This window comes from Myxocyprinus asiaticus, chromosome 48 (assembly GCF_019703515.2).
Source record: "Myxocyprinus asiaticus isolate MX2 ecotype Aquarium Trade chromosome 48, UBuf_Myxa_2, whole genome shotgun sequence".
Taxonomy (NCBI): domain Eukaryota; kingdom Metazoa; phylum Chordata; class Actinopteri; order Cypriniformes; family Catostomidae; genus Myxocyprinus; species Myxocyprinus asiaticus.
Window position 1 is genome coordinate 24464092 of NC_059391.1, and position 23284 is coordinate 24487375.

The 23284-nt window shown below is 38.3% G+C and overlaps 1 protein-coding gene across 3 annotated transcripts in view; it reads left to right on the forward strand.

Moving 5' to 3' along the window:
• Positions 1–558: 558 nt before the first annotated feature.
• LOC127437590 (unconventional myosin-Va-like) overlaps positions 559–23284 on the forward strand; it is a 28664-nt gene continuing 5938 nt past the window's right edge. For 2 of the 3 annotated variants that reach the window (XM_051692612.1, XM_051692613.1), the window contains exons 1-30: positions 559–696; positions 1319–1429; positions 2934–3105; positions 4369–4513; positions 6258–6411; positions 6539–6682; positions 6946–7027; positions 7229–7336; positions 7496–7602; positions 9180–9445; positions 9687–9768; positions 9878–10018; positions 10208–10333; positions 10436–10519; positions 10835–10969; positions 11703–11800; positions 11912–11998; positions 13840–13948; positions 14144–14355; positions 14564–14720; positions 16812–17051; positions 17148–17342; positions 17636–17729; positions 20706–20854; positions 20995–21108; positions 21234–21371; positions 21645–21701; positions 21831–22055; positions 22154–22191; positions 22297–22380. In XM_051692612.1, coding sequence (XP_051548572.1) covers positions 658–696; positions 1319–1429; positions 2934–3105; positions 4369–4513; positions 6258–6411; positions 6539–6682; positions 6946–7027; positions 7229–7336; positions 7496–7602; positions 9180–9445; positions 9687–9768; positions 9878–10018; positions 10208–10333; positions 10436–10519; positions 10835–10969; positions 11703–11800; positions 11912–11998; positions 13840–13948; positions 14144–14355; positions 14564–14720; positions 16812–17051; positions 17148–17342; positions 17636–17729; positions 20706–20854; positions 20995–21108; positions 21234–21371; positions 21645–21701; positions 21831–22055; positions 22154–22191; positions 22297–22380 — 3893 coding nt within the window. In that variant the 5' untranslated portion in view covers positions 559–657. Of the gene's footprint in view, positions 697–1318; positions 1430–2933; positions 3106–4368; positions 4514–6257; positions 6412–6538; positions 6683–6945; positions 7028–7228; positions 7337–7495; positions 7603–9179; positions 9446–9686; positions 9769–9877; positions 10019–10207; positions 10334–10435; positions 10520–10636; positions 10719–10814; positions 10970–11702; positions 11801–11911; positions 11999–13839; positions 13949–14143; positions 14356–14563; positions 14721–16811; positions 17052–17147; positions 17343–17635; positions 17730–20705; positions 20855–20994; positions 21109–21233; positions 21372–21644; positions 21702–21830; positions 22056–22153; positions 22192–22296; positions 22381–23284 lie in introns of all 3 variants that reach the window. The other variant, XM_051692611.1, reaches the window with a different exon arrangement.

Genomic DNA, 23284 nt, shown 5'->3' on the forward strand with positions numbered 1-23284 from the left:
TCTTTGGCATGAAGAAGCTGTCTGTGTTTTCCTGTAAACCATGGTTTATTGTTATTGAATGATAAAATTGTCCTAGTAGGGATGCACATATTCTCACAGAAACTGATATATGATGTCACAGTATCTGTGAGCTCATCCAGGGCTGCAGCCTCAAACACACTCCAATCAGTGCAGTTAAAGCAGGTTTGTAGCTCCAGCTCTGCTTTACTGGTCCATCTTTTTACAGTCTTTACTACAGGTTTAGCTGATGCCAATCTACATAATATGATAAGGATATTTATTTCCTTATCATATTATATAGATTGTTAAGGCAAATTTTTCTTTTTTATGTCAAATATAAATCATTTGAATTAATACATTTGACATATCATACCTTTTAACTGTAAAAATATATAAATGTTGTCCTTTTTAATGAACAAAAAACGTCCTTATCTTTGGATTCGTCGTTTTGAGCCACCAAGCGCCCCCTAATGCAAGGAAACAGTAGCTAAATAGTAACATGTGCCACTCAATAGATTTTTCCGGGTGGCTGTCACGCTTTTCCTCACCACCAGCTCAGAGACTTCTTCTGAAACTCTTGGCGTTTCTCAGTGTCCGCATTTGACTGAATCGCAGCAGATGCAGGGAGCGGCAATGTTTGTGGAGTAAAAGGAGTTGATGCAGAGCGCAATGGCAGCGCTGGACCTGTATTCAAAGGTATGAGAGAGTTTCACACCTGAGTGAGTTAAACTTGTGTGAAACATTGTATCAACCGGACTGTTGAATCTATACACAGCACCTTCCTGCTTGTTGTGGGGGTGTTTAAAAGGGTCAGGAGATTTCTTTAAATGGTTTTCACAGAAATCAACGGTTACTATCCAAACAAATAAATATTGAAAGTAGATATAATATTACATTATGTGTTTTTAATTCGAGTGTACACAATGCATTGACAACTAGGTGCTTGATATAACAAAAAAGAAAAAAACTTTGACATTAAATGGAAAAAAATATGCTTTGAATTGCACAATGCATTGAGAAGACAACCAGATGATTGATATAATTTTTTTTTTTTTAAATTAAAAAAAAAACCTTCACAATAAATGGGGAAAATTGAAAAAAGTACAATTGTACATACATTTGACAATAATGCTCTAAATTGCAAAATGTATGAAAAGGCAGCCTGAAGATTGATATAAAACAAGAAAAATGTGCACAATAATTGGGGGGAAAAAAGTGAAAAAATATAATTTGATGTAAATTTGAAAATGTTACATATTCTTTGAATTGCTTTTAATACTGTTATTCAAACTAAGTTCTCAACGTGTTCACTGCTTAGTGTTCTCGAGTCTGGATCCCAGACACCACAGAGGTGTGGAGATCAGCAGATCTCACCGCAGACTACAGCCCTGGAGATACTGTTCTGCATCTAGAGCTGGAAGATGGCACGGTGAGAGGAACATTTTCTCATGTACCATGACCTGCAGTTCTTTTGTTAGAAGCCCCAGTTTACCCATCCAACAAGGTATAAAAGAAAATAAGACACAAATGTGACCATATCAGGTTACTAAAAGTAGAATGTCTGCAACCAAAGCTTTTGTGTGCCATCTGAGTCAATGTTTAGTCATGGATAACTTTGAGGCAGAGTTGAGTCAGACTGGTGGTGAGTGAGACCTCGTAAAAAAAACAATGGGTGTGGAATTCCTGTGGAAAGGCTCGCTGGTGAAAGTAACATTATCAAGTGTGTGAACTGATTAGGCCAAAGAAATAAATGCTCAACTGTTAAGTTTAGCAGGTCTTTTTTATTTTTTTGCAAATACCCAAGAGTTACATATCCTCTAAATTTATCTCCAGACCACAAATGTGCTTGTGATACCAAAAGCTCTTTGCATGTTTTACCCACAACATAACTGGCAGTTAAAGAAGTGTTCCAGGTTCAATACAAGTTAAGCTTAATTGACAGCATTTTTGGCATAATGTTGATTACCACAAAAATAATTTAGACTAATAAAAATGCAGACCTCTGGGTTACAGTGTTGCACTTACAATGGAAGTGAATGGGGCTAGTCCATAAACTCTAAAATACGGACTGTTTCAAAAGTATAGCCAAAAGAAGTAAACATTATACATGTTAACATGATTTAAGTCTGATAAAATCGCTTACTAACCTTTCTGTGTTAGTTTTATTATAAATAACAACTTTGTTGTCATGACAACATAATGGCGGTAAACCCTCTAGTCTTGTGAAAGCTGGTAAATCCCTAATTTTATCACACTAAAATCATGTTAACATGCATGATGTTTACGTCTTGTGGCTATGCTTTTGAAATTATTAGATTTGTATTTTTTTTTTATATATATTTTTTTTTAAATAAACATTCTTAAGTCGTGGGCAACTTGGTAGCTAAAAACAAATTGTACAAGTTTAGCTCTATCAACAGCTTTGATTAACACAGATAATAATTTGTCGTTCCTCGTGTTTGTAAAACTAAATTTCAATAGTAAAATTAAAGTTTAAAGTTAAAGTTTACAGTAATGCACTTACAATAGAAGTCTATGGGGAAAGTAACTCCAAAGGGTTTAGAAACATACAAGCTCACATTTTTGATAATAATAAAAAAAAATTATACAAAAAATGTGTTATTCGAGTTGTAAATTTGTCCGAATTGTTTTTTTTGATGTGGTACTGCTTTTCAAGGCAGATGAAGTTCTAGTTATGTGTTTCCAATGCAATTCCTATGGATAGAGTTTGCTTCATGTAAACGGTAATTTGTGAAAAGTTACATCATGTACTTTTTTAGTATCCTTACGCATATTGTACGCATATTGTACGAAAGTTTACTGGCTTTACATGGTCATGACGTGAGTTGAAAAATTCAATATTACTCATCCCAAAGAACATTTCTGGTTGTCCACACTGTGGTTTTAGCTGAACTGTAGCTTCTTTTTGGCAGGAGTTGGAATATAAGCTGGACCCAAAGAACGTTGTCCTACCTCCTCTCCGTAACCCAGACATCCTGGTGGGCGAGAATGACCTCACGGCTCTCAGCTATCTCCATGAACCGGCTGTGCTGCACAACCTCCGGGTCCGATTCACAGACTCCAAGCTTATCTACACATACTGCGGTAATCAGCATCCAATCATATAATCAGTTCAGCTGCCCTTGATGTTGCTTACTAGATATAATAAGATCATAGACTTTCCTGTTCAGTTCAAAAGCAACATGAAATGAGGCTCTGTTGTCTGATTCTAGTCTGTTTGATAAATAGTATGTAGTCTGATTGGGATTTCACAATTTTATTTTATTTTACATGGAGTTATTTTTAAAGCTGAAGTGTGTAACTTTTTTTAGTGTTAAAATACTTCTATCCCAGCTTAATATGCAGAGACAACTATAGGTAAGCCATTTATGGGTTAATTTTCTCAAAATCCATAAACACTGGTCTCTGTGGCACTATAAAAAGTTTCTTTTGAGTGGCCTGTCCTGCCTGACACAACAACATTGACTCAACCAATGGCAAGAGTTGGGGGCAGGACATTTCTTATTTTTGTTCTTTGTTTTTTTTATTTTTTCTATTTGAGGACTTTGGAGCTCCCATGTGCTGCAGATATTACCAATGAATATGAATCATAAAATGTGACCCATTTGAGATTTTGTCATCTGTACTGCACAGTACATTAGACTTTGAGTTATGAACTCGTGGTCTTAGATTAGCAGGTTTTGCATACACTATGCAAAGTTACAAAAGGAGTTGGAAAGACTTTGCAGTTCAGCTTTGACCTTTGACTCATCATTCCAGAAGTTACATTTATTAGTAGTTAAACTTGCTACACTGCCTGGCCAAAAAAAAAGTCACATACTCTAATCTTTCAATGGACCGCCTTTAGCTTTGATTACGGCACGCATTCGTTGTGGCATTGTTTTGACAACCTTATGCAACGTCACAAAATGTATGTCTGTCCAGAGTTGCATTAATTTTTGGCTGAGATGTTGTATTGATGACGGGAGAGTCAACCACTCTGTAAAGTCTTCTGCAGCACATCCCAAAGACTTTCAATGGGGTTAAGGTCAGGACTCTGTGGTGGCCAATTCATGTGAAAATGATTCTTCATGCTCCCTGAACCACTCTTTCACATTGAGCCCGATGAATCTTGGCATTGTCATCCTGGAATATGCCCATGCCATCAGGGAAGGAAAAATCCAATGATGGGATAACCTGGTCATTCAGTACATTCAGATACTCAGCTGACTTCATTTTATTGCCACATGACGTTGCTGAGCTTAGACCTGACCGATTGAAGCAACCCCGGATCATAACACTGCCTCCAGAGGCAAACGGCAATTTAGTTTTTAAAAACTAATAGTTTGTGTGTTTTGAAAAAAACAGGCATCATCCTGGTCGCTATCAATCCTTATGAAAGTCTTCAGATCTATGGAGCTGACATCATCAATGCATACAGTGGGCAGAATATGGGTGATATGGACCCTCATATATTTGCTGTGGCAGAGGAGGCCTATAAACAGATGGCCAGGTATGGGTGGAGACAGCTTATAGAACTGTATTGGTAAAGGAAGATCTCTCTATAAGGTCCTTGTTTATATAGAATTTAACCATCTGTAATATGGTTATATAGGAAAAACTCTACTAGGAAAGTGGAATTTTGTATAACTTATGGCATTGTTTGAATAACATTAAATGTCCATAGTTTATGAAAGACATTATTGAGCTGTTCAGATGTGTTCATACACCAATCTGCCACAACATTAAAACCACCTGTCTAATATTGTGTAGGTCCCCCTCGTGTTGCTAAAACAGCGCCAACCCGCATCTCAGAATAGCATTGAGATTATTTTCTTCTCACAACAATTGAACAGAGCAGTTATTTGAGTTACCATAGACTTTGTCAGTTCGAACCAGTCTGGCCATTCTCTGTTGACCTCTCTCAGCAACAAGGCATTTCCGTCCACAGAACTAAAATGTTTTTTTTTTTTTTTGGCACCATTCGGAGTAAATTCTAGAGACTGTTGTATGTGAAAATCCCAGGAGATAAGCAGTTACAGAAATACTCAAACCAGCCCATCTGGCACCAACAGTCATCCATGCGATTATCTAATCAGCCAATTGTGTGGCAGCAGTGCATAAAATCATGCAGATACGGGTCAGGAGCTTCAGTTAAAGTTCACACTAAGGGCTTAGTAACTACTAGTAAGTCAGTGCTTAATTTGGTTGCACCACCTGTTCTTAAAGCAAGACTTAACTAGTAGGTCGTAAGCTCCCCGTAAAGTAATGCGTAGTCGCATAATATGACGTTTACCTGTATTGATCCAATAAACAGCCTTCAAATGTGTACACAGAAGTATTAAAAAGCTGTGAATTTCAGTTTTATCTCGTTACGGTTGATGTTCAAACCTTGTTTGCTCACGTAACTGTCAGCTGTAATAAATTAAATCCACATTAAAATAAAATACGTAATAAAAGTAGCTACATTTGATAAATAGTATATTTGCCCTGTGTAAATAACAATAAATAGGAACTGTATCTAAAATAAATAAGGGGTGATAAATAAATACTAATACAACAGGCTGGAAAAATAGACATTTATTCATTTTAATGTCTTATATATTTAGTATATGTTGAAACTCGACGCATCCTGAAAACGGCACCGTTAGATCAGTTTCATGCTGAAGAGCTGCTTAAAAGTATGGGTTTTTTTTTTCTCTTTCGTAAATGTAAATGAGTGTAAATGCCAACATCATTTATGTCGAAAGGATTGAAGCCTGTCACGCAAAACATGAGCTCATTGATGTCATTAAATGAGTCTGCTTTTTTATTCCATCAGTTACTCCTGGTCGGAGGCTTCCGTAAATATTTAGTTTATACGTAGGGTTACGTCCTACCTCAATTTAATGGTGTAATGCTCAAATATTTAGTAGTGAGTAAATTGTGACTTAATGCCCATTTACGCCACACCTAGGCTAAGTTGTAACTTATGTATAGCTGGTGCAACCGGCCCAAGGTGAGGGGCAGTTCTGGGGATGGAAATGCCTTGTTGATGAGAGAGGTCAACAGAGAATGGCCAGACTGGTTCGAACTCTCGATGCAGATAACCGCTCTGTACAATTGTGGTGAGAATAATAGCATCTCAGAATGCTATCCTGAGATGTTGGTTGGCGCTGTTTTGGCAGCACGAGGGGGACCTATACAATATTACGCAGGTGGTTTTAATGTTGTGGCTGATCAGTGTATGCTGTTCCTCTAACTCGTCCTCCTGTAAGAGATGAGAAGAATCAGTCCATCATCGTAAGTGGGGAATCTGGAGCGGGGAAGACCGTGTCTGCTAAATATGCCATGCGTTACTTCGCTACGGTCAGCTCCTCTGCAGAGGCCAGTGTGGAAGAAAAAGTGCTGGCGTCCAGCCCCATCATGGAGGTATGACAAAGGCCACTGGGATAAGAGAACCTAGACACTTTCAAGAGTCGTCCTGAAAAATTGTACACCAATATGTAATATGTAGGATTTGCACATGGTTCTAGTTTTTCTACTCATCTGTATCAAGGCGATAGGAAATGCTAAGACAACAAGAAATGACAACAGCAGTCGATTTGGGAAGTACATCGAGATTGGATTCGACAGGAAGCACCACATCATTGGGGCCAACATGAGGACGTACCTTCTGGAAAAGTCAAGAGTGGTGTTCCAGGTTATAGCCTTACTTTTTATGTTTTCATTTATTTCTGTCAAATACTTATTTTTTGCATTCTAAGTTTTAATGACCTGTAAGTCGCCATTTAATGCAATAATACTCATTAGCCTTTATCAAAATAATATTAACTCTGATGAATGCATCTTACAAACTATTGAATGGCCACAGCCCACTGCCGATTAGCCTGTGAATGAAATATTGACTTTAATTCTTGGAGCGTGTGATTGTTAAGTGATTGGTTTTTTTTCTCCATACTTTAGGCTAGTGAGGAAAGAAACTATCATATCTTCTATCAGCTCTGTGTCTGCGCCCATTTGCCTGAGTTTGAACATTTGAAGTTAGGTATGATACTGTACCTACTCTGCCTACAATGGTGATTTTGTTCAGAATTAATAATCAAGTAGACCAATAGTGTTTGACTGGGTTATAAATGTTATTAGAACTTCAAGTCATCTTGTTTTTTGGCTTTCAAGTTTGGGAGTTGTTTCTGCCAGTCCTCTAATCATTTTTTTTACCTTGTGAGTAAGCAGTCTTTCTTTTAAGGTAGCGCGGATGACTTTCCCTACACTAATCAAGGCAGAAGCCCTCTCATAGAGGGAGTGAATGACCTGAGGGAGATGCAGGCCACTAGGAAAGCCTTTTCACTTTTGGGTATTGATGATTCTTTATTTAAGATGTTCTGTGACGTTGGGGCTCTCCAGTTTCTGTACATTTTAATATGTCGTTTTTTTCACATGTATCAGATTGTTAATGATTGCCTGTTAAGTTTAGCCATTCAACCACAAACATGTCTGTATCTGCTGATTCCAGGAATCACTGAGACACACCAAATGGGTTTATTCCAAATCTTGTCTGCTATTCTTCATCTGGGGAATGTGGAAGTGAAGGAAAGGGGATCATCCAGCTGTGCCATCTCTGTGAGTCACAGTGACAATGAGAATATGAATTAAAGTCAACATGAAATGGCATTTTCAACCCATTTTACTTCTGTAATGGGTCCGTTGTAGTGAAACAGGAATGAGGAAAAAAATAACCAGAGTGGGAGTTGATGTCATCCATTGGAATGGATTAGATCGGAAAAAGTGGTCTGTATATGACAAGTGGTTAAAAAAAATAGGACTTGATGAGATCAGCTGAAAAGGGAAGCCATTTTAGAGGCATTTACATTTTAATGAAAGAGTCTAAACTTTATTTGAAGGAATCGTTCACAGTGAAACTAGAAACATGTATTAAGAAAGGAATTGGGGTCAATGAGTGTGTTTACATGCAAACCAATTTGCTGATAACTACCAAAAATCAGTTTATTGAAAAATCCTACAAGGTAAGAGAACAGTTATTACATGAGATTTGAAATCATCGGGTTATTCTCTGATTTTGATGTCATGTGTACAACACTTGCGCACGTCGGATAAGCTGGGAAGAACGCTGGTAAAGGTGTGAAATCAGGGTAATGGGCAAAAATCTACATGAGCTGATTGGTTTTTTGTTTTGCTTAAAGGAATATTCCGGGTTTAATACAAGTTGAGCTCAATCGAAAGCATTTGTGGCATAATTTTGATTACCACAAAAATTTATTTTGACTTGCCCCTCCTTTAAAAAAAAAAAAAAATTTTAAAAACACAAATCTGGGTTCCAAGTGAGGCACTTGCAATGGAAGTGAATGGCGCCAATCTGTAAACTTTAAAAGTATAGCCACAAGATGTAAACAATATGCATGTTATTATGATTTTAGTGTGATAAAATCGCTTACTAACCTTTTCTGTGTGAAGTTATAGCCAATTTTACCACTTCATGCCATGACGATGTAGTCAACAAACCCAAAAAACAACTGTAAAAATTACAATTTAAACAACATTATAGCTCAAATAATACATGAGTTTTAACAGAAGAATTAATGCTAATGCTTTTAGAAAATTATAAGCTTCACATTTCTGTCCTTAAACCCTCCAAAAATTGGCCCCATTTACTTCCATTGTAAGTGCCTCACTATAACCTAGATTTTAGATTTTTTTTAAGAAAAGCAAATTTTACATTTTTTTTGGTAATCAACATTATGCCACAAATGCTGTCGATTGAGCTTAACTTGTATTGAATATTCCTTTAAACTATTTATGACTGTACCCAGATAAATAAAATCCATGGACATGACCTTGTACAGTATGTTGTTGGCTTATTAAGCATAATTGTGTATGTAAACGCATGCAAATATGTATGTAAAATGTAAACTTGTACATGTAAACGCTCAGTTTTTTTATTTAATGTTGACTACACATTTTCATCAAAGAAAATGCACATTTCTGTAATTGCACAAAAAGCACATTTCTGAATTGTTGATAACTCTAACTGCAATTTATTTCTTCTACATTTTTTGTTAATTGACTACTCCAAATATATACAGTATATGTATATGTATATGTGTGTATATATATATATATATATATATATATATATATATATATATATATATAATTTTTTTTTTTTGTATTGACTACAGGATGAAAATGGCCACTTGGCAGTTTTCTGTGACCTCACTGAGGTGTCGTATGAGTCCATGGCTCACTGGTTGTGCCATAAAAAGCTCAAGACTGCCACGGAAACCTTGAACAAGCCAGTAACCAGAATGGAGGCTGTGAATGGCCGTGATGCTCTCTCAAAGCACATTTATGCCAAACTCTTCTCGTGGATCGTCGGGCAGGTCAACAAAGCCCTGAGCACTTCCTCCAAACCACACTCGTTTATCGGTGTCCTAGACATCTATGGGTGGGTGAGGTTCTAGAATTTTATTTTGAACCATTTTTGATGATTAAATGTCAATATTTGCCATAAAAAGGTGAACCGTTGAATGATTAGCATCTTTTAGTATAGCTTATTAGCATTGCAATTCCATTTGGTGCCACTAGAGGTGCGAGAAATTACATACTTCACTTTTAACTTCATGCATTGTTTACTCTCATGTGTGTCTGATTATTTACTCCCCAACTATTTACTTTTGTGTGCACAGGTTTGAGACGTTCGAAGTGAACAGCTTTGAACAATTCTGCATCAATTATGCCAACGAGAAGCTCCAGCAGCAGTTTAACATGGTCAGCATTTTCAAACAGGAGTCAGCTGCTGTAGCTGCAAATGATCATTCATGAAATTATCAGTCGTGTCAAAGCACATCATAACTCACAGAAAGCATTTACCCTCCAGCACGTCTTCAAACTGGAGCAAGAAGAGTATATGAAGGAGCAGATTCCATGGACGCTCATTGATTTTTACGACAACCAACCCTGCATCAACCTGATCGAAGCCAAGATGGGCTTGCTAGATCTTTTAGACGAAGAATGCACTGTAAAAAGATTTACGTCATAATGTTTTCATTTTATATTTTTTTGAACTCTTAAAGCTTTCTATTCATTTCCAAGTTTTGAATAACGTATTTTCAATATGGTCTCAGACTTTTGGACCCCACTTTATCATTTTGGTTCCATATTGGTTTATATAAGCACAATAAACAAACCCCTGATTTGATGCTTCTAGATGCCAAAAGGTTCTGATGACTCTTGGGCACAAAAGCTGTATAACACTCACCTGAAGAAAAGCGCTCACTTTGAGAAACCACGTATGTCTAATAAAGCTTTCATCATCCAGCACTTTGCAGACAAGGTATATGGGCATCCCTACCTGCATCAGCAAAAAATGTGCCCTTATTATGTGCCATTTACAAAATTTGTGAGTCCACTTTAAATCTCGCTATTTCTGTTTCAGGTTGAATACCAGTGTGATGGATTTCTGGAGAAAAATAAAGACACAGTCAATGAAGAACAAATTAATGTCCTGAAGGCTAGCAAGGTGTGTTCATCTCAACACAGCTCCAAGCCAAACATATTTCTGGCTCACCACATGCCTTTGAGGAGAAGCAGGAATGTGTTACAGCTTGCAAAAATGTTATTCTCTTTTTTTTGTCAGGGACTTCAAAGTAACTTAGTTCTTCTAACCACCATGGCTTTAGAGATACACTGCCATCTGCTGTTCAGTTTTTTAACCTTAGGTATTGGACTTAGTGTTGAGAACCACTTACTGTACAGTGTAATGGTCACAAGTACCATACAAGTAATGTGTCATGTATATCTCACTCTGTTTAAAGGCTTTCCTGTTTACCCACAGTTCACCTTGCTTGCCGAGCTCTTCCAGGATGAGGAAACACCCACAGCTCCGAGCACTACGGCACCATCTGGTCGAGCAAAGTTTGGACGGACCACTCAGTCTTTTAGGGAGCACAAGAAATCGGTTGGACTACAGGTTAGAGTGGATTGAAAATGCCAATACCCATCACTGTTATTCATTCTCCTCTCTTTGACTCCCTTTAACCGGAATTTCTACTATTTAATGCAACAGTGCCGTTCCAGAATTAAAAATCCCAACTATTTTTTCTATCGATAATGTATAAACCTTTTTAAGACTGGCATGCGGTTCAGAGGTTGTTAAATGATTATATACTGTATGCTACAGCATAAGTCAATAAATCAATCTGAAGTCAATGTGTTTAGTAGCTTAACTCCTGGTGCAGAACTACATTACCCATAATCCTGAAGAGAGATCCACCAATCGGAGAAGTCAAAATGAAAATCACGGCAAAAGCACTTGGCAGGAACTGCCCACTCCCATGAAATGTAATCTCCCAACACTCTCAAACGACTTATATATTTGTATATTTCTGAATATTTTGCAATAAAATTTAAAACACTTTTGATCAATGAAAATAAATCAATTGTTTTTTTATTCGATTGCATCATTCGTAGTGCTTCATGTAATGAGTAGTTCATCCCATTGTAAATTATTTTTCAGCACAGTCATGTACCTTGTGATACACCTTTTTTTGCTTCAAATCAAAGTCTGTACGTTTTTGAAATCGCTATGGAGAAAAATACTTCTGGAAATTTGTCACTGTTGCACTTTATTTAGCCAAATCTCTTCATAGAAAGTTGCAGTGTAAGTTTTTGATACATATTGCTTTCCTTCCACCCATTTTTAGTTCCGGAACTCTCTACACCTGCTCATGGACACGTTGAACGCCACCACCCCACACTATGTGCGCTGCATCAAACCAAATGACCTTAAAGCCCCATTCATGTCAGTAAGCCGAGTTCAGAGATAATCCACTTTCAAAGCGTCTTTCCAGTTATGTAATACAGGGTCATTGTAGTTTTCCCTCTCACTTACTCTCTCTCTCTTTGTCTTCAGGATGGACCCCCACCGGGCCGTTCAGCAGCTCAGAGCATGTGGAGTCCTTGAAACCATTCGTATCTCAGCTGCAGGTTTCCCTTCCAGGTGCAAGTTTGAATGACTGACTCATCACACTGCAATCTCACAACTGCTAGTGTCCCTTCTACTTGGAATCTGATTGGCTAAGGCCAACTTGAGAGCACCAATCAGATGTGACCAACTCAAGAGCACCAATCTAAGTTTTTGAAGCAGGGCTGTTATTCTGCATATTTAATTAAAATGATAAAAACAGCCATCTACAGGATGGTACACACTACCCCAAAAAACACAAACTAACATTTCAAAGCATTCTAATGTTGACCGTTAGATTTTGAATGTTGGGAAACATAACTGTGAATAAGCCTTGGACCTGGCAGTATGATATAAAAAATTGATGGTGACATAAAATTTCACTCCCACTTTATATTAGGTGTCTTTAACTACTATGTACCAACATTAAAATACATGTAATACAATGTATTTATTGTGTAACTACATGTTGTTCTGGAAATTTGTCACAAGATTCACATTTGCTGCTACTGAGGTTGAGGTACGGGTAGGTTTAGGAGTAAGGGGTAATGTTAACAGTGTAACTACAAATGTATTTAAATGCAGGTACTTTAAAGGGATAGTTCACCCAAATCAGTTTACTCACCCTCATGATATCCCAGGTGTGTATGACTTTTTTTCTTTAGCAGAACATATTTGAAGAAACAAAAATAAAATATCTCTGCTAAGTAGGTCCTTAAAATGCAAGTGGATGGTGATCCGACTTTTGAAGCTCCAAAAATCACAGACAGTCAGCATAAATGTCATCAATACGACTCCATCGGTTAAATTAATGTCTTCTAAAGTGTCTATACAATCACTTTGGTGCGAAAAATATCAATATTTAAGTACTTTTTATCTATAAACCATCACTTCCGTTAAGTTCCACAAGAGGATGGAGTTCACGTGGTCTCTTGTGTGATGTCTCGTTAGAATGTTACAGACGTAATCTCACGTTCTCCACTCAGTTGAGACATCCAGGATAAGCACACAAACGCACTATTGTGAGTAAAGAAATGGATACAAATACAGATCTAAACCAAAACCAATGAAGTTTCTGTACAGCCTTCCTCCTACTCACTTGTAAACAGCGCTGCTCTTCTGGATGTGTCGCACGTGCGTCAGTTCTCTCGTGCCAATGCGATTACATCACACGTGCATACTGCTGCTGACCGGAAGCGATGATTTAGAGTTAAAAAAGTACTTAAACATTGATCTTTTTTGCACCAAAAGCGACCGTGTTGCTTGAACACATTCATTTAACAGCTGGACTCGTATGGATGACGTTTATGCTGACTGTCTGTTCTTTTTGGAGCTTCAAAAGACGGATCACCATCCACTTGCATTTTAAGGACCTACTGAGCTAAGATATTTGTCTAATTTTCTTCAAATGTGTTCTGGTGAAAAAAAAGAAAATCATATACACCTGGGATATCAGAATTTTCATTTTTGGGTGAACTATCCCTTTAAATGTAAGTACAATGCAACAACACATATGTGCATAATAAGTACATTGTATCAGATACTTAATTGTATTGTAGTTAAAGACACCTAATATAAAGTGGGTACAAAATTTCTTATCCCATGAAATAATATTGTTGTCGTACCACCCACCCCTATAATCGTCCATTTAAGTTGGCCATTTTGCTCTCTGTAAATCTACTATCCCCATCCTGTTCAAATTCTTGCTCTAGAAATAATTGTAATTTGTTTTAATTGCAAATATATCTTTTAAAAGCTACACTCACTGAACTGAGCTCCTGTTCACCTCAAAGTTTCTCTATCAGCTGCATCTTAAATGATCTAGAAGCTCTGTACTTACTCTGTGTTATAATGCTTCTTTCACTCCTCCTGGTCAGGTGGACTTATCAAGAGTTCTTCAGCCGCTATCGTGTTCTTATGAAGCAGAAAGATATCCTCTCAGACAGGAAGTTGACATGCCAGAGTGTGCTTGAACGGCTTGTGCAGGTAGCACACTTGTCTTTGCAAACAGACAGACAGCTTAGCTTTCATCAAGGTCCAACATGCTCCACCTTAATAAATGCTTGATAGATTCATTAGATTCATTTTAATAGTTCACCGAAAAATTAAGATTCCATCATTATGGACATTTACGAATGTCTTTTGTTCTTTTTTCTGTGGAACTCCATTTCTTCTCTGCAGGACAAGGATAAATACCAATTCGGAAAATCTAAGATCTTCTTCCGGGCTGGGCAGGTGGCATATCTGGAAAAGCTGAGGGCAGACAAACTTCGTAAAGCTTGCATCCACATCCAGAAAACTATTCGGTGCTGGGTCGCCCGCAAGAAGTACTTACGTATTCGCCAGGCAGCCATTACAATACAGAGATATGTGAGAGGACACCAGGCTCGATGGTGGGTGTTGAGAGTCGAGGTTCACTCTGGAGTCTGGTCGTGTGTTGCTTTTGAATTGAAGTTACAGGAATAGTTCACCCATTAATGAATAAGATAAATAAGTCAAGTGTAAATTGACTTCAGAGAATTGCTTTGCTGCACTTGAATTCACAAATCGCAGTGTGTTACTGGCTGCAAGCTAAACAGTGTTTTATCTACCCTCATTCAGCTTGTGCCATACCCTGAGAAGGACACGGGCCGCAGTGATCTTTCAGAAGAACATACGCATGTGGGCGACTAGACGACAGTACCAGCGACAGAAAGCAGCTGCGATTCTCATTCAGAGGTTACTGCGCGGCTATGCAGCCAGACTGGAGTACAAGCAGGTATGAAGGCAATAAAGTTTTTATTTTGGGTGGTTGATGTGGTTGTTGGTTCGAAACCTGCGAGGGGGAACAAAAGACCTACATTTTTAAGTCCTCTTAGAGTTTTCAACCTACACCAACCAAACTTGTTACAGACCTTCAAACTGTTCTGGAATGGTGTGCCATTTCTTTTTTTACTGATCGGACTTACAGTGATGATAAAAAATTTGAAAAATTCCATAGATATACATGGAATGTTCAAACGGGCCAACGGAATGCTTATTAATTCAAACACCAACTGTCAAAAATGTAAATGTAAATAAACCCACAAAAGGCCTTTTAATCTGCTTTTAGTTACTCCCTCTCTATCTCTCTTTATCCATCTATCTGAGACCCCGTTTCCACCTGGTATTAAGATGCGTTTTTGGTGATCGGATCACATGTGGTCAGCGCTAAATACAGGTCTAAACGGGGTCTAAAACATTTTGTGATCGGCGGGGGTGGAGCTAGGAGTATTTCACAGGGGTGGCCTGGCAGGGGCCAGTGATCAGTCTGTAGCGGCACAGAAATTTCAGGCAGCATTTCCGTATCGTTGGGGGGGGGTGATACAGTGACACCTGGGACAGAGAGGTGTGGTGACCTTGGTGTGCGCACATGTTAAGACTCCTGTGTGTTGCGGTTGTACAGAGACAGTTCCACCTCTAAAAACTAAATTGTGCCCAAGACAAAAAATGACCAAAGCGGCAGCCAATGGGGTGGCCCTGGCCACCCCCTAGCTCTGCCACTGGTGATCGGATCACAAAAACCCCATATGTGGTCAAAACGCATGTGAACATATCACATTTGAGGTGTAAACGTTAATCCGTCCTGTATGCGTCCTGGCAGCAGCGAAGCACCTCCCCTCACCTGTCAATCAACTGCTGCACTAAAACAAGAGTTTAAACCTTGCCGGTTACGAGCGGTTTTAAAAGGAAATCACCGTCTGATCAGAAAAATAAACAAAATTGGATATATACACATGTGTAAGAACTTCAAAGATCTTCTTCGGTGTGTCTGAAATCAACATGCAGGGACACTTATGAGAAGCACAGGCATTTGCAGCTCAGGTTAATATAACTAATCCACTAAAATAAGATAATTCTTGCTCGAAATTTTGATTTTGTGCTTAGATTAAAATTCAGCTGCATCTGGGAGAAATAGTGCACTTTCTTTGTCTTTTCTGACTTTGTTGCGGTTCATTATCATACTGGAACACACTGATAAAGTGATTGATGTATGTCGTCATGAAACAGTCACTCCCCTCCAAATCCGATCACAAGTGGTCACAGGAGACGCAATTAAATGACCAGGTTTGAACAGCGATGGGTCTCACTTAACCACATGTGATCTGATCACCCGAGACGCATCTTAATACCAGGTGGAAATGAGGTCTGATAGTCTTTTAGTCTTACTGTAATGTCTGTATATCCATCAAACTTTTAAAACTAGATTAAACTTTCAGACAAGGCTTTGTCAAGCCAACAGCAAAGTTTGTCTTAAAAAAACTTTACCTATCTAGTTCTCATTGTTTTCATTTACAGAGACTGTCACGCTACATTTTAAGCATGCAAAACTATTTTGGAGCCTGGAATGAATATAAGCACCAGGGCTTCAATTTTGAATAAAACAAATTATTATATATAAAATAATAATTAATTATGTTCAAATGCCTCTTCTTTGTTTCCTGCTACACTGCAAATTATGCAGCTTGCCAGCTTCTCTTTAATTAGAAGAGGCCCAGTTCAATGGTGCACGATTGTTAAAAAAAAAAATAAAAAAAAATCTTCGTAATCTGCCATCAAAATGCAAAAACATGCTTCGCCTCAAACGACTTTCCTTTTCAGCTGACATCACCAATTCCTCTTATTTTTCAATCCCTCCCCTCCAACCACTGGCTCTATTTTATTATGTAATGTCCACTTTTCACAATCCAATCAATTCTTGATGGATTAAATCCAGTCCACGTTACAGAAGTAAAATGGGTTGTCAATCCTGTTTCATGTTGACTTTAAAACATTGGATTTGGGATGAAAGGAACTTTTGAAGAGCTTCTCATCTTGTTTTCCTGCCCAGTTGGTGTGCGAGCGCAAGGCTTTACTGATCCAGCGATGGGTACGTGGCTTCCTGGCCCGTTGGCGTTTCCGTCGCATCAAGCGGGCAGTGGTGTACCTGCAGTGTTGTGTTCGCAGGATGCTAGCTCGCCGAGAGCTCAAGAAACTCAAGATAGAAGCCAGATCGGTCGAGCACTACAAGAAACTCAACGTCGGCATGGAGAACAAGATCATGCAGCTTCAGAGAAAGCTGGATGAGCAGGTATATCCCTTATCTCCTCCATGGAAGTTGCACTGATATCTAGAAAGGGGTCAGTGCTTGCTCATTAACAGAAATCTGTTTGTTGGGGGTCTTCAGCATAAGGAGAACCGAGAGCTTTCCGAGCGAATAAGTGAAGTGGAGACCCATAATGCTGCTGAGTTGGAAAAGTTGAACCTGCAGCTCAAGACACTTCAGGGGTCAGAAGAAGAAGCTCGTCAACGTACAGACCAGGTGACATCATTGCAGGAAGAATTGGAGTTGGTCCGTCAAGAGTTGGAGAGGAACAAAGAGGTAAAACGGAGAGATGGCACTCATATGTTGAACTAGGGGCATCTTAATCTACTCTTTAAAATTGGAAGGGGGTTATTTCCTCTATCCACAAAGTATACAGAAGAGCAACAGATTTCAAACTGTTACAAATATATACTAACTACAGTATGAACTCATGTACTTAACTTCTTTTGTATTCCACTGGAATGTTGGTTTTCTTCTAAACCCTGGAAACCCTTTAACATTTGGAGAACATAGGTAGATCTGTTTTGAATGATTGCTTGTAAAACACAGATTTGCACTATTGTCTACAGATGGTGGCTGAGCTAAATGAGAGGAACACACTGCTGAAGAGTGAGAAAGATGAAATGAACAGGCTAATCCAGGAACAGGAGAAGCAAATAATTGGTGGGTTCATGTTATTGTGACAAAAGCCTAAAGTATACTTCGGTTTTGATGCGAACGCTTAGCATATGCTTGCAGTGGAATGCACAGCCTTTCAAAGTATATTCCATTTGACTGTGCACAACTGCACATACACAGGTGGTTGGCGCACGTGCGCTACGACTGAAAGGGGTGGGTAAAAATATTGTTTTTCCAATGCATTGCGATATTAATTTGAACGATCTCTATCAATTCTTAAATCCCAAGAATGATTTTTCACTCAATGCGCAACCCTCCACTACAGTGAGAGGAAATCACTCGCATTTGCAACCAAATTTCACACTATGCGACTAAAGTGAATATATTTGGCAACTGGCTGGTAAATGTTTAAATTATACTCGCCAGTAATTGTGTAGTTTAGTTGTGAAGTGTTCAGCAGCGAGATCCTTTCACAGCGTGTTATGAGTAAAAGTTGTTCCGTGTATTGTGTGTCCAAGACGAGATCCACGCAACCCATTTGTCATTGAATACTGCCTCTTGTAATGCCCAAAAACAACTACAAAAAAACATTTAATTCTAATCATGCATCACACGGATGAGGTAAAGCCATTCAAGTCCTCTCTATTTAACATGCACTCATTTAAAGGCACTGTGTTTACAGAAATGCCTTTTTTTGTTAAAGAGACAGTACCGGATTTAGCACGTGTTCAACAAATCAATGTAAATAGCACAAATTGTGCAATTTAAAAAATATGTATCAAAAATAACATATGAAATTTAATATCTTATTTATTGATTGAATACATTTATTTGTTCATTTTTAAAAAGCCAGAATGTGACCAAAATGATGAAAAAGTAATAAAATATAATTATTAAAATGAATATTTTCCTAATGAACCGAGTTAAAAGGTCCCCTGTATAATTAACAGCATTGACTGGGAGAGAATTTCTTTTATATGTTAGCAAAAGGGACATTATAACTGAAATAATCCCATGTTAAGTGATATTGAATCGAAATCAGAATCAAATCGAGAGCTTGTGAATCGGAATTGAATTGAACCAGGAAATCTGAATAAATACCCAGCCCTAACGATTGATATGAGATACTGGACTATTTCTCTTCAGGAGTTTAAACCCATAAAAATGTCTTTACAGTCCTTCAGACACAAGTTATACAAATGCAGGACTGTATAACAATCCTGACCTCCGCACACACATGCTCTTGATGTGCACATCCACTGTGGCTGTTTCCATCATCTCCTGTGATTCACCAGCATTAACATCATCTTCTTGCAATTCTTAGTGAAAACATCGGCCCATTAATGGCAGAATACAGAGAATAACTGTTGATTTGTGGACAACTTTTTATGTTTAGCAATATACACTCATCGAGCACTTTATTAGGAACACTATAGTCCTAATAAAGTGCCTGACATGGTCTTCTGCTGTTGAAGCCTATCTTCCTCAATGTACGACATTTTGTGCATTCCAAGATGCTATTCTGCTCGCTACAATTGTACAGAGGGGTTATCTGAGTTACCATAGCCATTTGTCAGCCAGTCTGGCTATTCTCCGTTGACCTCTCTCATCAACAAGGCATTTCTGTTTGCAAAACTGCCACACTCTGTAGGTTTTTTTGTTTTTGGCACCATTCTGACTGTTGTGTGTGAAAATCCCAGGAGATCAGCAGTTACAGAAATACTCAAACCAGCCCATCTGGCACAAACAATCATGCCACGGTCGAAATCACTGAGATCACATTTTCCCTATACAGATGGTTGATGTGAACATTAACTGAAGCTCCAGACCTGTATCGGCATGGTTTTATGCATTGCATGGCTGCCACACGATCGGCTGATTAGATAATCACAAGAATAAGTAGGTATACAGGTGTTCCTAATAAAGTGCTCATTGAGTGTACAAAAAGTGGATTTACATATCAGGAAACTAATGTGCTTTCAGTAGTGGTGAAAGGGTTTTTGGGAGATTTTGAAACTGACATAAAGGAACTGTCAATTTTGTTAATTCTCCAGGCAAATACGGTTATCGGTCGATACCGATAATGTCAAAATGGCCAAATATCAGCCAGTTAGTTGGTCTGGCCGTTATATTAAATCACTAGTTTTAGTGAGTCATAAGTGACACGTAAGTATATTCACTTGACAGCAAATTGGTTCTTAAGGCTCCTCTGTTAAATCGAGTCTCAGAAACGTAGGTGTTGTGTTTGACAAATCGATGTCTTTAGATTGTCATTCCAAAAAGTTGGTTCGTAACTGCTTTTTCCATTTGAGGAATATTTCAAAATTAAGAAGGCTGGTGTCAAAGGCAGATTTGGAGATGATTATCCGTGCTTCTATTTCTTCTTGATTAGATTATTGTAATGCTCTTTTTATTTGTCTCAAAACAGCTCTTGATCATCTTCAGACTGTACAGAATGTTGCTGCAAGGCTCTTAACTGGAACCAATAGAAGAGCGCATATTACTCCTGTTCTATTGTCTCTTCATTGTTTGCCAGTAAATTTTAGAATACATTTCAAAGTCTTGGTGTTAACTTTCAGGGCTTTTCATGGACAAGCTCCCGAGTGTATCTCAGACCTGTTGAAGTCTTATTTATCTACTCAGACCCTTAGATCATCTAGCCAGAGATTGTTGGTGGTTCCACACACCAGATTTAAAACCCACGGGGATCGATCCTTTCAGGCAGTGGCACCTAGACTATGGAACGCACTTTCCTGGTCCTTACATTGTATTGACTCTGTTGACTCTTTTAAAAAGCAGCTGAAGACCTTTTTATTCAGACAAGCTTTTAATTATAGTTAGGTGTTAAGCTCTATGTTTCGATTGTTTTGCATGTCTTTTCTATTGTACATTTTATTAGTTTCTGATGTTTTCTTTATTGTGATTTATGTTTTGTTTTTCTCTGTGAAGCACTTTGTGATTTATATCTGCGAAAGGTGCTATATAAATAAACTTTACTTACTTGTTTTTGTCATTATACAGAAAAGTTGGAGTCGACCCATCAAGCCTTCACTGAGCACCTTCAAGCACAACTGAACGAGGAACACTTCCGTTACCAAAACCTTTTGACGGAGCACCTGAAACTGGAGGAGCATTACGCTGATCTGAAGTCAGAAAAAGAGGCGGCTGAAGTAAGACAAATCTTGCCACTTATACAAACCTGAAATTAAATGTTGCAATGATAAATATCTCACACAAAAAAAGAAAAATGTTGAAAATTTTCATTTTTTAAATTTTGAACTATTTTGTGCTACCAATCTTTTTAAAACAGGAGTTTTCCAAACCTGCTCATAACAGAGCAGATTCTGGCTATAGCAGCAGCCAATCAGAGAGCATCCATAGCTCTGAGCTTACAGGGTCAGAGGTCAGCTCATTGGGAAGACAGGTCAGTTTCAAAAGGCACGACTCTTATACTGTTTATATAAATCTTCCTCCATATATTTAGCTATTCATCAGGTTTGCTGTGACACTAGAAGCATGGCAGAATATGATGGTTTTGTTTGGGATTAGGATGCGGGTCAGATGGCAGCAGATGTGTCCCTGCTGCTGAAACTACAGAGGAGAGTCTCTGAGCTGGAGAAAGAAAAGATGGACCTGCAAAGCGAGATGGACACCAAAGAAGAACAATTACAACAGGAACGTACCAAGGTATATGCATACATACACACAGAACACCTGAAACAGCTTATGGTATTTCCGACAGGCTTCAAACAACACAGTTTAGATCTTGAAGTCTACACTAAAAGCCTATTCACACCAAGAGCGACGTGACAAATCGGCACAAATTACATACATAAGGTCCTTTCCCATTCCCACTCTTCTCCCCCTATCATTTCCTGTCACCTCTCCACTGTCCACTCGCTAATAAAAAGCTTGAAAAGGCCATAAAAACAATTGAAAATGATTTCTCTGTGTTCTTAGGAACTGGAGGAGTGTCAGAGAGTGTTAGTGGCTGAAAGAGACTATGAGGCTCTGAAGGTGAAAAACACACTTTATATTTTGAAATGTGTCTTTCTAAAGAAGGTTTTGTCTTTTTTTTTTTTTTTTTACATTACAATAAATTGTGTGTTCTGGTCTTCCCTTATTTCTGGGTTTTGCTCTCTCCAGCGTCAAGAACTGGAGTCTGACAACAAGAAACTGAAGAAAGATCTCCAGGAGCTCCGTCAGTCTCTCAGTAAGGGAGCGGGGTCAAAGGTCACGTCCCCTGGAGGTCAGGCCTATAACGTGCTCCTCGAGCAGCTCAACTCCACCAATGAAGAGCTCGATGTGCGAAAGGAGGAAGTGCTTATTCTTCGATCTCAGCTGGTCAGCCAGAAGGTATTCAAACATAAGGTAAAGTACAAACACACAAGCTCTCTTTGTCAAAAAATGACCTGTTTGTAATAAATCATGATGCATTTGTACAGTAAAAACAAAAATGTTCTCTCCAGGAAACGGCGACTGAAGGAGACTCGAATGACTCCAGCAGGTATGTCAGCTTTCACCGTTCATGAATCTGTTGTTACATCAGAATTGCAATTTCATACAAAGTAATGCTGCACTGTGTTATATTGTATTCTCTCCCCTCTCTCAGATCCCCCACATTTCATGATCTTCATGAGCTCAATGAGGATGGAGAACTCTGGATGGCTTATGAAAGCCTGAAAGAAACAAACAGGTGACTCGCACTTTCATATTCTGTCTCATTTTAATACTTTAAAAAATGTACTTTATTTTTGTTTCAATTTCATGGACATAATAAATGTACTTGAAATTTGATGGACAAAATCACAAATTCTGTGAAGCACACACATCCAAAATCAACTGATACAGGTGCAAGAGATTTTTAATTGTATTCTCATGCAAATTTCATGTACACACATCAATTTCATTATTTTTTAATTTTGGTTTCACCTTTAGATTTAGTACTGTAGTTACAGTGAAGGAATCAGTTGGTGAATCAGCAGAAGAGTTATTTGCATCTAAAGTAATCAAGACCTTTCATTTTAAATATTAAAAATGAAGGGCAAAACCTGGTAAAGGAACTTAAAAAATGCACTGAAAGAGCAAGATGGAAACAGCTCTAAAATTATAGCACTAATATAGAAATGTGCACAGTTTACTTGCAATTACGATTTGCTCTGAGGCATTCAGAGTAGGGATGTTCTGATACTGGTATCGGTACTACGCTCACAAACTGGTACTCGTACTCATAAAAATGCTCCGATACGGCTGCGCTCATGACATATAATGCTGATGCATCATGGGTGACCCAAGTACGAGTCCCGGCTCATGAGGTCCTTTCCCAATCCCATTACCACTCTTCTCCCCCTATCATTTCCTGTCACCTCTCCACTGTCCTCTTGCTAATAAAAAGCCAGAAAAGGCCAAAAAAACAAATCACGTTATGTCCTAGTGAGATTATTTAACCACAAAAGCTGCGATTTAATGAGATAAATATATAGTTTGCATGTAATTCAAATGTGAGTGCTTGTGAATGTTTGGAGACAATGTTGCGCTGACGCCGGCTGCTCATACCATTTAAAGCTCTTCCTTGGCTCATACAGGGAAAACACCATCAT